Source organism: Bubalus bubalis, chromosome 16 (genome assembly GCF_019923935.1).
Source record: "Bubalus bubalis isolate 160015118507 breed Murrah chromosome 16, NDDB_SH_1, whole genome shotgun sequence".
Classification (NCBI taxonomy): domain Eukaryota; kingdom Metazoa; phylum Chordata; class Mammalia; order Artiodactyla; family Bovidae; genus Bubalus; species Bubalus bubalis.
In genome coordinates, this window is record NC_059172.1 from 79,772,615 (window position 1) to 79,788,338 (window position 15,724).

At 38.4% G+C, this 15,724-nt stretch overlaps 1 protein-coding gene across 1 annotated transcript; it reads right to left on the bottom strand.

The window, feature by feature from the left end:
• Positions 1-3,883: 3,883 nt before the first annotated feature.
• MMP12 (matrix metallopeptidase 12) lies at positions 3,884-13,887 on the bottom strand. Its single transcript, XM_006063063.3, has 10 exons — positions 13,736-13,887; positions 13,043-13,290; positions 12,323-12,471; positions 11,887-12,012; positions 8,503-8,664; positions 7,839-7,962; positions 6,893-7,026; positions 6,362-6,521; positions 5,573-5,676; positions 3,884-4,692 (listed from the first exon to the last, which is right to left on the bottom strand). The coding sequence occupies exons 1-10, from the start codon at positions 13,838-13,840 to the stop codon at positions 4,592-4,594; spliced, it is 1,413 nt and encodes a 470-aa protein (XP_006063125.3). The 5' UTR covers positions 13,841-13,887; the 3' UTR covers positions 3,884-4,591.
• Between the last annotated feature and the right edge of the window lie 1,837 nt (positions 13,888-15,724).

Sequence of the window (15,724 nt, forward strand, 5' to 3'; positions counted from 1 at the left end):
CACACTGGAAGGCAGGGCTGGCACAGATGGCTGCTAGGTCTTGCCTCGTGCAGTGAGTATGGGCCTGTTGGAAGGTGGGGTCATGTTTCTTTGGGGCTAGCTGCACAGGCTGGGTCTGCGGGCCCTCTGGGCTGGTGTCAGCTCACTGGTAGGGAGGAGTAGAATAGACATTTTTATTTCTATTTTAAGAATGAAGAAAAAAGGGCAGAGAGAAAGTAAACAATTTGTTTGGTGTCACAGAGCCAGTAAGTGTATATTACAGTTCTGAGAATTGTTTCACCCAAACTTAAGCTCTTTCTGCTTTGCCACTTTGATTCTGTTGACTGATAATGTTTCAACTAAGAAGGAGCATGATCTGATACTATTTGGCTCAATAATTAAGGGCAAGATAAAATAGTTAATAAATTATTAACAGCAACAAGAATCTTACTCCCAGGTTCTGTACTTTTTTTGGAACAGTCAAGTTGACAAGAAAATATCTTGAGGGAGATGTGAGCATAAATGAAGTTTGAGGTTTGAGAAGTTTTTCCACTTTTTCTCTAAATTCATGACCTAGAACAAAATGTTCCCATTTTATAAACGCATAAAATATTATTTTCAAAGAAAGGAAAGATTGTGAAATGTGTTTTGAGCCACAAAGGTACTGAATTGTGTGTTTATGGTCAGAACTTTAGAGATGGTTTTTTTGATGAACACTTATGAATTCATGGCCAGCAAGATTTTCAATGGTAATTTTCTGGAATTGGAATATTGACCAGCCTTGGTGAGTAAGAAGACTTAGGATTTTGGAATCTCAGTAAAATATATTCACTGCTCACAGACATTTGTCTTAAGTGGGCAGCACAAGTGGAAGATAATTGACAGGAAAGACTGGACTTAGAAAGAGGAGAGGGAAGTCAGAAGGTCAGAAATTCATGAAAGGCACCTCCAAATTGAAGACCACCAGACATATGTTGGGACAAGAGACATATCCAGGTTTCAGTTTTCAAGAATATGAACATTTGAGAAAGAAAAATTTTGGAAAGGGTTAAGTCCAGGCTAAGATGTTAAAAACAAATGAAATGCAGAGATTGAATTTAATTTGAAGGCACTACAAACTCTTGTCTCTATTTGTTTTATAGGTTTGATTAAACAACAGTTGCATCATTTCTGCTACCTAATGTGTATGTGAATTTGAACAAATGTTTTAACTTTTATGAAGTTCATTTTTTAACCTGTGAGATCAGGATACTGATACATAGCTTGTAATGTAGGTATAAAGATTCAGTTCAGTTCAGTTGCTCAGTCGTGTCCAACTCTTTCCAACCCCATGGACTGTAGCACGCCGGGCTTCCCTGTTCTTCACCAACTCCTGGAGTTTACTCAAACTCATGTCCATCAAGTCAGTGATGCCATCCAACCATCTCATCCTCTGTTATCCCCTTCTCTTCCTGCCTTTAATTTTTCCCAGCATCAGGGTCTCTTCAAATGAGTCAGTTCTTCCCATCAGGTGGCCAAAGTATTGGAGTTTCAGCTTCAGCATCAGTCCTTCCAATGAATATTCAGGACTGATTTCCTTTAGAATTGACTGGTTGGATCTCCTTGCAGTCCAAGGAACTCTCAAGAGTCTTCTCCAACACCACAGTTCAAAAACATCAGCTTTCTTTATAGTCCAACTCTCACATTCATACATGACTACTGGAAAACCCATAGCTTTAACTAGATAGACCTTTGTTGGCAAAGTAATGTCTTTGCTTTTTAACACACTGGCTAGGTTGGTCATAACTTTCCTTCCAAGGAGCAAGCGTCTTTTAATTTCATGGCTGCAGTCACCATCTGCAGTGATTTTGGAGTGCCCCAAAATAAAAGTCTTTCACTGTTTCCACTGTTTCCCCATCTATTTGCCATGAAATGATAGGACCAGATGCCATGATCTTAGTTTTCTGCATGTTAAGTTTTAAGCCAACTTTTCCACTCTACTTTTTCACTTTCATCAAGAGGCTCTTTAGTTCTTCTCTTTCTTCCATAAATGTGGTGTCATCTGCATATCTGAGGTTATTGATATTTCTCCCGGCAATCTTGATTCCAACTTGTGCTTCACCCAGCCCAGAATTTTGCATGATGTACTCTGCATGTAATTAAATAAACAGGGTGACAATATACAGCCTTGACGTACTCCTTTCTTTCTCAATTTGGAACCAGTCTGTTGTTCCATGTCCAGTTCTAACTGTTGCTTCTTGACCTACATACAGATTTCTCAGGAGGCAGGTAAGGTGGTCTGGTATTCCCATCTCCTTAAGAATTTTCCACAGTTTGTTGTGATTCACACAGTCAAAGGCTTTGGTGTAGTCAATAAAGCAGAAGTAGATGTTTTTCTGGAACTCTCTTGTTTTTCAATGATCCAAAGGATGTTGGCAATTTGATCTCTGGCTCCTCTGCCTTTTCAAAATCCAGCTTGAATATTTGGAAGTTCACGATTCACATTCTGTTGAAGCCTAGCTTGGAGAATTTGGTGCATTACTTTGCTAGAGTGTGAAATAAGTACTGTTTTGCAGTGGTTTGAACATTCTTTGGCCTTTCCCTTCTTTGGGATTGGAAGAAAAAAGATCCTTTCCAGTCCTATGGCCACTGCTGAGTTTTCCAAATGTGCTGGCATATTGAGAGCAGCACTTTAACAGCATCATTTTTTTAGGATTTGAAATAGCTCAGCTGGAATTCCATCACCTCCTTTAGCTTTGTTCATAGTGATGCTTCCTAAGGCCCACCTGACTTCACACTCCAAGGTATCTGTCTCTAGGTGAGTGATCTCATATGGTTATCTGGGTCAAGATGATCTTTTTTGTATAGTTCTTCTGTGTATTCTTGCCACCTCTTCTGAATATCTTCTGCTTCTGTTAGATCCATACCATTTCTGTCCTTTATTGTGCCCATTTTTGCATGAAATGTTCCCTTAGTATCTCTAATTTTCTTGAAGAGATATCTAGTCTTTCCTATTCTACTGTTTTCCTCTATTTCTTTGCATTGATCACTGAAGAAGGTTATCTTATCTCTCCTTGCTACTCTTTGGAACTCTGCTTTCAAATAGGTATATCTCTCCTTTTCTCCTTTGCCTTTAGCTTCTCTTCTTTTCTCAGCTATTTGTAAGCCCTCCTCCTGAGTTGAAATAGGCTTGACCATTTCTTAGATCTTGAATATATCAGTCAGCAATGATGTGAAAATACATAGAAAACTACGAGCGTTCCACAAACCCATAAGTTGTTAGTGATTATGTGCATATGTTAAGTGCACGTATTTTAATATATGTGCAATCCAGAGAGAGAGAGAGAATGTGTGTTAAGAGAAACCTGACGTGACTGTGATGAAAAGTTTACTGAAATGGGAAGTTCGCATTTCATTCCTTTTTCTCTCCAGGCTCAAGGTCATGCACTGCAGGTGGTCCTTGGGGTTGTTTGTGGTCTGGAGAATGCTGTCTAGATTTGAGACCAAAGACTCAGGTGGCTTTAGGCAAGTGACCAAAACAAATATGACTTTTTCCTGTTTCTGGTTGCCTTATCTCTCTTTCACCCCTTTATGCAGTAATAGACATTTTATTCAATAGTGAAAGTGGAAAGAAAGAAAGTGAAAGTGAAATAGCTCAGTCGTGTCCAACTCTTTGCCACCCTATGGACTGTAGCCCACCTCCATCCATGGGATTCTCCAGGAAAGAGTACTGGAGCGGGTTGCCATTTCCTTCTCTAGGGGATCTTCCCAATCCAGGGATCAAACCCAGGTCTCCCACATTGTAGGCAGATGCTTTACTGTCTGAGCCACTAGGGAAGTCCAACTATTATTTAATAGTAGGTCCAAAATTATTTTCAAAACACATATTCTGTTTTTAAAGAAAAAAATTCTTAAAAACCAAATACTTTCTTTCAAGTTTTTATTTGAGCAATACATATATTATAAAAGATAACAGAAAAGTCAACACAAACAATAGAATAAAATTATATTATCACCATAATTATATGATTTATTTATATATTACTTTCATTAATTGTCATTTAAAAAGTTCTAAGTATAGTCTACTTTTGTTGTTGCTGTTCAGTCACCAAGTTGTATCCAACTCTTTGCGACACCATGGACTGCAGCACACCAGGCTTCCCTGTCATTCACCATCTCCCAGAATTTGCCCAATACTTGTCTATGGAGTTGCTGATGCCATCCAACTATCTCATCCTCTGTTGCCCTCTTCTCCTTCTGCCTTTACCTCCAAATAATTAAAATACCCTTGCTGAAACATACAGTGGTTACAGAGACTAATCATTTCTTGACTTAGTTAAGCCAAAGAAATAATTAAAATTGGTCAGTTCAAGGATATTAGGAACCAAGATATTCTTTTGGCCTTTGAAGGTATCTCTTCAGAGTTCAATAAAAACTGACAATGAGCATTTTCAAAATCAAATAATCTTATATATATTATATAATCACTTGCCTATATAGTCATTTATCTGTGGTTCATAGATTTTACCTTATGATAACATATCTCCATACATGGTACTGGGCACATAGCAAGTATATAATAAATACTTTTTAAACTGAAGTGAACTGACAAACACCAGTAATTATATCATCACTAACAACCTAGCACAGTACCGCTTTTCAGACTTTCAACGACACGTTGGGCTAGGACATGATATTTAAGTAATATAGAGCCTTGGAAGAAATAGTAGTGTCCTAAAAATGAAAAAAAAAAAAAAGAAATATTTTAATTCTCTGATTGCATTCTTAAAAAAAAAAAAAGATAACCTAGATTAAACAAGATCAAATTCAAGATTATGAAGTTGGATTTCTTGATTAGATATCCTGCCCTCAGATATCTACCTATTACTAGTCTTTTCACCATAAATATCTTTATTATCTTTAATGAGAAGTTTGTTCGGTCTTTAAGACTGACTCTTAAAAATGCAAATGTTTTTGAAAATTCACACTCCAGGTGGAGAATTCAGAATGGAAGAGAGGAGAGTGAACTCAGGTAGGGTACATAGAAGTGTTGATGGGGAAAGTAAATAAAACATGGGGATAGGAATACAACCCAAAATATCTTGACCCACAGATATCTTGCTTAGCCTGACCTTGCTGGAAGACATTCATAAACACAAATTCAAATAAATTCAAACTTCTTTCATCCCACCCTGAGACTCAGTCCATGAGAACCCATGAAGGGTGGAAGGGACTGAAAGGAAGTTAAAGAACTCAGGACATAAAAATGTATAAAAGATTCCTGCTTGCCTTGACTGCTATCTGCTCGCTTACATATACTGTGCAGCTTGATGTGATGGAAATCCCAGAGACTCAGACATATGAAAGTGGCAAGAATTATCTGCTCCCTGTCTGACAGACCACCCAAGTATAAATCCATCATTGATGCCACCTCACTCTTCTGGCCCACCTATTCTGAGCCAAAAAGTTGCAGATTTTCTCTCTGTGGCCTTTGGAGAACTGCAAAGTTCGTTCTCTTCCAATTTGGAGCCCTTTTCTCTGATCTTGAAGACTCTATAATCCAGTATTTTAATAAGGGTTTTCCATTCATTTCATGGTTTCCCAATCCACTTACTGTTGTAATAGAAGACTGCATCAATTTTGGGGCCAATTCCTGGGAAGTATGTAGTAATCAACTTGGGATAACCAGGGTCCAGGAATTGTCTCCTCTCGTCATACCTGAGCAAAGAAATAACCAGCATAAACTACATCAAAATATGGATTTCATGACATTAAGCTTGATATTTCATGGTTATGAATCACAAAACCTGCCTTATTCTCTTCTGAAAGAGTTTAAACTGTACCCATAGGAAAACCAAGGACCTAAACCATTCACAGATTAGGACTCAAACCCTAGGCTTCTTGACTTCCAGTCAAGCACTCTCCCCGCTCTGCCAGAATGCTTCTGCCCGTGCTAGAGCCTGACTCTCTAACTTCCAGCTAGTGAAGACCTGGAACAACCTGCTGTCACTCACAGCATGGTTCCCTCATTCTGTCTCCTTGGGGTCCAACATTTCCAGAAAGGAATCTGAAAATGCATACGCCCTGCAAACTGACTGCAAATACTAGGTCTCATACATCGACACCTCTCTTTTTCAATTCATTTCCACTGTGATTAGTAACATGACATTTTATTTAAAGTGCTCCTTTTAAAACATGTATTGTCATCTCCTATCATAAACCAACAGTACAGAGAAAAGAATTAGGTTTAAAACAACTGTTCCAGTGCTATATTATCTTGATCCCTCTTGTAGAAAAATCAAGGGCTTTTTAAAATTTAGATTAAAAGCTGTCTTCTGAAAAATCCCATTCCCTGACTGTTTCACAAATCTTAGGGGTCAAATCATCAACCATTAAAGCTCACCTCCAAAACTTGTTACCTACAAAGAAGTAGGTCTTATAGAAAAGTGGGTTAAAAACAGCTGCATCAATTTTTTTCACTGAGGAGGGGAAGCCCAAAGAATGTATGCTCTTGGGATAGTTTAACTGCGGTTTCAAATTGTTCAGTAACCAGTACTTGTCATCTGTAAAGACAAAGAGAATGGGTACACTGTAATCATACAGAAAGAGTAATAGAAATACTGACTCAGCACAAGAAACATCATTCTTATTTCATAGATTCAAAATATATTACTCCTGTTCTTAAACATGGTTTACCTTCTATAGCTCTGTATTTTTTTTCCCAAAGTATTATCATCTTATATTTCATAAAATTTTGCAATAAGCTTTACATATTACATAAGTATATTTACCCTATTTGGGGCTATATTTCAGAGCCTCCATTAATAAAAATCTGGAGTGCCTTTTTAAAAGTTCTTTAAATGTAGTACTATTTCCTTAATTTGTTCTCTTCCTTAGAAGTAGACTCAATAGCAAAACTAAACATTGGAATTACCTTTAAAAAGAAAAACATGACTTCTGTCTGCAATTTCATAAGCAGCTTGAATGTAAGATGGTAGGTTTGGACCTAAAGAAGAAATTAAACTAACGCTGCTTTTTGGACTCTCAGCAAGCTTCCACCAGAAGAACCTGACAAGAAACATTTAACACATTAAAAGATCTCTGTAGACCAAAGAACCATGAAAAGGGAAGGACCTGTGAAAGAACTTCATGTTTCTTTCCAGTAGCTTCACATTCTATTCTATGGGCATTTGTGTAGGAGAACCACATGCAGAGGATTTTAATCACCTCCAATACTAGCAATGATCTTACAGGCAGACTGGCATATGGAAATACATGGAGCTTGGAACCAAGGTATCCAGGTTCTAGTCTGAGCTCACAGCCCAGGCACCAGTTCTGTAACCTAAAGGAAGTCAACTCAACCTCAAGTATCTCAGTTCCATAAACTCAATAATGGGGAATATTTGTTCTATCTATCAAATACTAATTTTCTTCACTGCCCCACCCATCCAATATCTGGTTCAATATATGTTCTAAGACAAAAACCATACATCATCCTGGAATTCTCTTTTTTATAATCAAGAATCGAGTCTGGTACTCTGTCACAGCTTTAAGTCCAGATTTGACCATCTTAATTAAAATCTATCAGCATGATTAAAATAGTCTGACATCCTTGCTACCTGTTTTATCTGTCCCCAACCCAGATTCTTGCCACAGATCCATTTTTACAGGTCAGTTTTCTAGTTAAAACAAATATAATCACACTGCTCTCCTGCTTCAAGATCCTCAAGATCTCTCCATTGCCTTCAGAATCAAGTCCAAGTTCCAACTCACAGATTTTATCTACTTCGTTTGTAAATCACGTTTCACCATTCTCTCTCACACACAAAAAAATCTAAGGGATCAGCCTTTAATATTTGTTAGATGTGAAATGATCTTACCAGTCTTTAAAGAAAAAAATTTTATCTCCCACAGTAGTAACAGCATCAAAACTCATATTGGGGTCACAAGCAGCTGGGTTTGTACTGTCAGGATTTGATGGAACTTGGTGTTTATCTGGACGTCCTGAAAGTACATTTCAAGAAGCATTAGAAAAAAAAAATGCCTTTTAGTTTTGAAGATGAAGAAACACTCTTTAAAACATTCAATGTTCTTGATGAAAAATACTTAAAAAGCAATTATGTTTTCTATAACATTCACAGGAATACAACAAATATTTTCCCCTTCCATGTGGTTGCAACATTGTAGAGAATAAAAATCTGATCACTCTGTTCTCCTGTTCTGGTTAGATTATTTCTCCATATGCCTTCTTCAAAAGACAATGGTATGCTGGATGGGAAGAACAGATTTCAGACCAGAAGACTCAGGTTTTACCTCTGGCTCAGGCATTAACACACTAGGTCCCCTTGTACTCATCCATAAATGAAGATAATATCTATGTTGCCTATACCTCACAGAATTTTCATGGGGTTCAAAGAGAAGATAAATCTTAATGTTTATCCAAATGCTGATAGTATGAGATTATTCATGAGTATCTTTATTTGGCAAAATAAATTATTTGGCAAAATTCTTTATTTGGCAAAATGGTGAAGAAATTCAACTCACCATAGAGAGACTGAATGCCATGTATGTCATCAGCAGAGAGGCGAAATATCCTGTAGTCGACATCTCTGTAGCTGGGAAACATTATGGCACGTGTATCGCTGGAATGGCCAAGACCCAAGGAATGGCCAATCTCATGAACAGCAACTAGGAACAAGTTTGGGCCTAAGAGAGAACCAGTGAAATCTATTGGCATCTATAGAACAATGACACAACATCTGACACCATGAAAAGGGAAACTTTTAGAAATATCTCACTTTCCTCCTTCATGAGCAAGCTTTTTCAGCCTTGGCATTGTCGACATTATAGGACAGACTCCTCTTTGCTCTCAGGGTTGTCCTGTGCATTATGGATCTTTATAAGTCTCTAGTTTTACCGTTGAATTCAAGTAGCACACTCCCCTCTAGTTTTGACAACCAAAAAAATGTTTCCACATATTCTTTTTCTTTTCTTTTTATTGGGATATAAAGTGAAAGTGAAGTTGCTCAGTCGTGTCCGACTCTTTGCGAGCCCATGGACTGTAGCCCGCCAGGCTCCTCCATCCATGGGATTCTCCAGGCCAGAGTACTAGAGAGGGTTGCCATTTCCTCCTCCAGGGGATCTTCCCCACCCAGATATCGAACCCAGGTCTCCCGCACTGCAGATAGACTCTTTTCCGTCTGAGCCACCAGGAAAATAGTCGCTTTAAAATATTGTGTTAGTTTCCGCAGTACAATGAAGTGAATCAGCTATATGCATACATATGTCCCCTCCCTCTGGGAGCTCCTTCCCATCCCCTCATCCCAGCCGTCTCCGTCACCACAGAGCACCAAGCTGAGCTGCCTCTTCTATACAGCAGGTTCCCACTAGCTGTCTGCTTTACACGCGGTAGTGTATGCCTCTGGTTAAGGACTGCTGCACTCTCAAATGAAATATGTTCCATTGTCAAAACTTCTGGAATAACTCACAGCTGTGTTCATTGCTCCTAAATAATTTTCAACTCACATGACCTTGTTCTGCTTTTCTCTTAATCAGGCTTCACTGGATATAGAAAAGTCTTTGGTAACCTTCCTTTACAAAGCTCAAATCTTAAATCCATATTAAGGTACAGTATTGTGAGTCACTGAGAAAAACACCACATTATGTCTAATACTTACACAACCAAAAGGAAGTCATTTTGTTCTCTATTTTCAGATGAGGATACAGTATCAGCAAGATTAAATGACAAATCAAGTGCCAGAGCCAAGATTTACATCCAAATTTCTTGGCTCTAAAAATTTCTTGGACACCCTTTTCCTAAACATGATTCCCAATGAAATCAAAGAGACTATATTTATACTTTAGACATATTTACACTACCACATTATAGTTATAACTGTTATTTTTTTTTTTCTGTATGTCCCAGAGGCTGTATCTTTGTAGGTAAGAGACAAGGGTGTGCCCTTTCTCTCAGATTTCCTAATTCTCAGAAGATTTGAAAATTCCTGATTTTTAAAAAAATCTTCATTATAGTCTAATGCCTTCATTTTTTTCTTTCTTTCTCTATAGCAAAAGGAAGCTCAGAAGTGACTTTCCAGGGTCACACACCATTTAGCTACAGAGCCTGATCTTGAAATAATCTCTAGAACCCAAGATAAGCAAAGAGTTCACACCTCTCTGAGGGATCTCTAAGAATACGGATCCTCCAAGCACTCCCTGTAACACATGGGTCCAGTAACAAATTCAGAGATGCTTTCACTTCTACGAAACAGAGAAAGAAGACGCAAAGACTAATTCTCTCCACTCTGCATAAGACTGGGAAGAGTAAACAAAACCTTTTACAATTTAGCCTAAACCTGAATTTATCTTATTCTCAATTCCTGTACTACTTGGTACAAAAGATCGCTATTGGTTCTCATCTCAAAATAATGGATTTTTGTTTGTGTTCTGTTTCCTTTTAGATTGTGTATTTCTCAGTGGCAAGACTGTGCCCTTTTCATTTCTGAATCTAAGCACCTCCATCACCTAACACCCTGATAGAAACTCAGTAAAGACTATGGGAATTGTTCATTTAATTTACTGTGTCAAAAAGAAAAAGAATTTACTGTATCAAAGTTAGTCAAGAATAAGGATTTTAAATTAGAATTTTCATAAATAATTCAGTCTTTTGAAAGCTTAGAATTAAGCAAATTAAAATAAGGCAACATGGACAAATAGAAAGTATACATCGTGCTAAGATAGGACCCAGGGAATAAGTGGTCTGGTCCCAGCTTTTTCACAAGGTAGCCTCTAACCTTTTCTTTTCTCTATCTGTAAAAGTCTGTATTAAATGACTTTCCTAAGTTTCTTTAGAATTTTAAAAATTCTCCAGGCTAATCAGCACCTTTCTCCTGTCAGATGAAAAGATTACAAACCCAAAATGCCTTTGGATAAAATTTGCACAAATGTAACATATCTACTGAGGATTTGAGGCTCAGCCAGGACCTAATCATTTGTCTTTTGACAACAAAAAAAAGTTCTCTTCTTAATCAAAGGTTTCATAAGCCTTAGGCCATGTGTCAGACGAAAACAAATAGCCTTTCTGGTCTATAAAAATATTGCCATCAATGCAAGCAACGTCAGCTGGGGGTGGAGATGATGGTGCTGAGTAGAGCATACTCTTGATGAATTTCTCTTTACTTCCTTTCCATATATAGTCAGTCATAGAGTCTAGAATCTCCGATAGGAATATTAAGAAAGCTTCCCATGTGAAGCCTTGGATTTTCCAGTGCATAGTGACTTCTCCAAATAACAGGGGATGTTTGTTACCCTCATCCCCCAACTGTCTGGGATGGATGATGAGTTTTATCCCCTCTGTAAGTACACACAAGGTATTAAATGATCAATGGGGCATTTTGAAGTTTTTATCTCCAAACCACAAGAGACTACCTGACCACATAACCTTGTATTTCTTTATAGAGATCTCTAAATCCTCTAAAACTTCATCTTTTTATGCCACTCTGAATTTAGGAAATTGTTGGCATATAATGAATTATGCAAATGATCACACTGTTCTAGGATTGTTGGCATATACAGCGTTAGTATCTGTATTTGTTCGAGTTTATGGATTGTACTGCCAAAAACTGATCCCCTAAATAATGGCTTTTTTCTTTCCATACTATGGTTCTTAAGGTTCCTGAGTATATACTAATAAACTAGTTTATCTTCATAGATTCTTGGAAATGAACTTTAAAATAATCTAGTCCAATATACTCCATTTATAGAGGGTGAAGTGGAAACAGTGCTACAATTTTATTCAGTGTCAAAATTGTAATCAGAAAAAGTTTTCCTGTCCTTATAATCCTTTCTCAGAATGTGGCCTTTCAAAAACAGGATATAACTTAGAATTTGTTAGGATTTGCTAATTCTTTGAGGGCTTGGGGAGCCTACCTTTGTGTCCTTTAGTCCAGGTTTCAGCCTCATCAAAATGTGCATCTCCTCCAAGACCAGCTCCAGGTGCAAAAGCATGGGCTAGGATTCCCCATGGGCCATCAAAAGGATAGGCGTCTCCATGTTCTTATTTTTTAAAAAAGAAAAAGCAAATTAGTCTTTCTACACATGTTATGTGTGTGTGTGTGAGTGTATGCTCAGTCATGTCTAACTCTTTGTGGCCCCATGGACTGTAGCCTGCCAGGTTCCTCTGTCTATGGAATTTTCCAGGTAAGAATACTGGAGACGGTTGCCATTTCCTACTCCAAGGGATCTTCCTGACCCAGGGATTGTACTCGCATTTCTTGCATCTCCTGCATTGGCAAGAATATTCTGTACTACTGTGCCACTTGGGTCACGCCAAATGAGACAGATGACATAAGTCCAAGTTCTCTACCTCGAAATGCAAATTGTATCATGATATCAGCCTTGTTGTCATGAATCTTTCTGAATTTCAGGGGGGTCACATCACTCCATACTTGAAAAGCTTTCTGGAAGGCATCGTCAACATCTTCAGGCTTCAAGTCAGGGGTGTAATTGTTGATTCTTTACCAGCAGAACAAAAGAGGAAAATACATGGAAACCATGTGTTAACTTTGTTTTATTACAATACTTCATTTCTGCTAGCATCATTCAAGAATGAATGGTTCCATAAATCAGTAGTCCAGATGAGAAAAACCTGCTTCATCTACAGAAATATTTATCCTTGGGAACCTTACTTCTTAAACAGAATCTAACTTGATTTCTACTCACTTATTTACAGGTCACCATTATGAAGGATTTACATTTGTAGAGGCTTATGCCTTTTACCCCTGCTCCCAGACTTCTTCATTTATCCATCTAAATAGTCTATAAAACTTTCTCTTGCTTCTTTTTAGATCCAGCTTCATTCTTCTTTTACTTATGGCTTTCCTACTCTGTTCTGGACTTGCAAGCCCAACAATTCCATTGAGCGAACGGTTTTCCCTTCTAGAGACACTATTTTAACACAGGGGTAGTGTTAATAATCGAGGGATGCTTCCTATCTACTTCCAGATTTAGAGCTGTATCTAATTGGCTCAAGTTTCTAGAACACAGACCTAGGGGAAAGTAGAAAAATACTTGGCTATGATGTTACCTGTAGGTGATAAGACGTTTCTTCCAGACCGGCCGCCCTGGAAATAGTTGGAAATTTTGAACATCCGGCACTCCACATCGAGGTCTGTGCATCATGTCCAGAGTAGATGTGTCCAGTTGCCCAGTCACTTTTAGCCCAAAGAATTGCTGCATTTCCTGAATTTTATTCTCCATGACATTCCTATTGACTTTCATTTTTGTCATTGGAGTTGTTTCCATCTCGAGGCCATAAAAGTTTGCCAAATATCTCTGGAAAAAATACATTTATTGATACATCATTATGTAGAAAGGTTTCTGTTGGAGTTCTGTATTTATAACTCGGCTGCACACTGATGCCTTTTTAAGGCAAGGGTTTGGCCATGTTGGAGAGTTACTCAGTTTTTTTGAATCTCTCACATATATGGATGTTATGAAACTTTTGTTTGATTTTCTCTTGTTAATCTGTCTCATATCAATTTAATTTTTAGACCAGCCAGAAGAATCTAGAAAAGCAGAGGAAAATTTTTTCTTCCCAGACACTTTTTTCTTACATTCCTCTTCAGCAATAAATAAATAAAAATAAGACAACAACAAAACAGTGCTAAAATCCAATAGCTCCCTAAAACAGTTTTCAACTAGTACTTTCAGGATAAAACAGGTCAGTGAAATAAAGACAAAAATCAGGCTAGATAAATTCTATAGTGCCAATTCTTACTTGAGCGAATGCCACGTCATTTTCTTCAGGGCTTGGATAGTCAGTCAGCGGGGCAGCTTCAGAAGCAGCAACCTGCAGAGCTAGTATCAACAGAAGAAACTTCATTCTACACTTCTTCTGAACAGCTTAACCCAATTTACCCTGCTCCTTTCCAATGCAAGTTCCTTAAATGAGTCTCTTTATATAGCCCTTAGGCCAGGCTCTGTGAATACGAAATTCTTTGTGTGACTCACAGTTGATATCATCCTTTGATTTATCTCAAAAATAAATATGACCTTATTCTAGGACCAACAATGGGTCAATTAATATCTAACCCATCCATGGGTCAACTGACATCAGAGTCATCCCTCACTCAGACAATTCAGAGTACATTTCTTCAAAATAAATAAGCTCCAACTTCCATCCACCTTATAAAATAAGGCATTGTGTGAGAAATAATAAACATCTATAATATTAAAATAATTTAAAAATGCATTTTTAGGGAGTTCTCAACTTTCACTATAATACTTTCCTCATATTCCTTAGAGGTAAAATAATCTTTTTTAAAAAAAACTAAATTTAAGAAGTTAGATAAATAAAATTATTTTGCTAGAATAGAATACTGTGTAGGCTGAATCTAACTCCCTAGAGACCTGGTGTAGAGATTCCACGTTTAGAAAGGAAAAGTTTATAACATCATGATGTTTTGATGTTTGTTCTCTGTGTTGTACAGACGGAGATCTTACTTCTATAACTTGAGATCTTTAGGCTTCTAATTCCAGCTCTGTAACTGAGGAGAGAGATTCCAGGGGCAAATTTCCTCACATCCTTCACGTTGGTAGCGTGAAGGTCAAGACTTCAACTTTGGAAGGTAGCAAAAGTTTGCCTCTGGGATCTCTCTATCTCCCCATCAACTCAGCCTCCTCCTTCCATGACTTAATTGTCCCATTAACACAGAATCTGCCTCTCAGTCAATAGCGAATCTTTGAAGACTGAAAGCATTTATGACTCAAGGACTAAATTCCAAAGGTAGAAGTGCAAGCACTAGGGTTGCCTCCTGACTCTATATGAAGAGTCTGGGGGAGTGGAGAGTGCACTGAGAAATGGAATATTTCCTGCCTTATCAGTAGACAAGGGTGTCACAGTCATCAGTGATTGCAGCCCTCCTTTGTGAGCTGGTGAGCTCTAAGGTCACTCAGGAAGAGGAAGAATATTTGTGATCTAGCAGCCATCAGACTGCAGCCACTCCCTACAGTGAGCCCCAAGGGGCGCAGGATGTGAGAACACAGGACCCTGCAGACTGCAGCCACTCCCTACAGTGAGCCCCAAGGGGTGTAGGATGTGAGAACACAGGACCCTGCAGACTGCAGCCACTCCCTACAGGGAGCCCCAAGGGGCGCAGGATGTGAAAAACACAGGATCCTGACCCAGATAGCTGATAGGCCTACGATAGGAATGATTTTAGTGAACCCAGACTCTTGCATCTTTCCACACACAGACAAGCACTAAGTTCCTTAGCTTGGTATATCTGATTTTCTTTCATTAGCAATGATCTTCTGATGCTCAGACTACCTGCCCTTTTGTTGCAAACCTTCTGTGTAATCTGGCTCCTTCCCTCACCTCCGTGGACCAGTTCTCTCAGGATCACTTGAGATGCTGTCTCCCAGGCTTGAACATCTACCTAAAAATTCCCGCCAAACGAAACGTAACTCTCAATTTTTAGGTTGTGACTACTTTTTAAGTTGACAGCACAAAACTCTGTGCCGTGATTCAGTCACTGCTCTGACCCACCTTCAAGGCCTAAGGAAATGCTGGCTGCTCCCTAGGATCTCCCTGAGGCTATGGCCCCAGGTGAATGGTTTCCTTCTTAAATGGGAAGCAAAAGGGGTCCTCTACACTGTACCTGGTATCTACTTTCAAACTCTGACTTTCTCAAGCTCTGTGATTTAACCTCTGGGACTTCCTGTTTTTTTTTGTTTTTTTTGTTTTTTTTTTTGGTCATGCCATGTG

Bases quoted from the DNA above. Each gene is read 5' to 3' on its own strand.
- MMP12 (XM_006063063.3), bottom strand. From the start codon at position 13,840: ATGAAGTTTCTTCTGTTGATACTAGCTCTGCAGGTTGCTGCTTCTGAA. The intron at 5,677-6,361 runs GTGAGCTTTAAT...TTCTTTGCTCAG, and splicing joins GTAGGTAACAAGTTTTGGAG to GTATGACGAGAGGAGACAAT. The intron at 4,693-5,572 runs GTAAGTGGATTG...TTTCATTTTTAG, and splicing joins TGCAGTCTTCTATTACAACA to GACACTACTATTTCTTCCAA.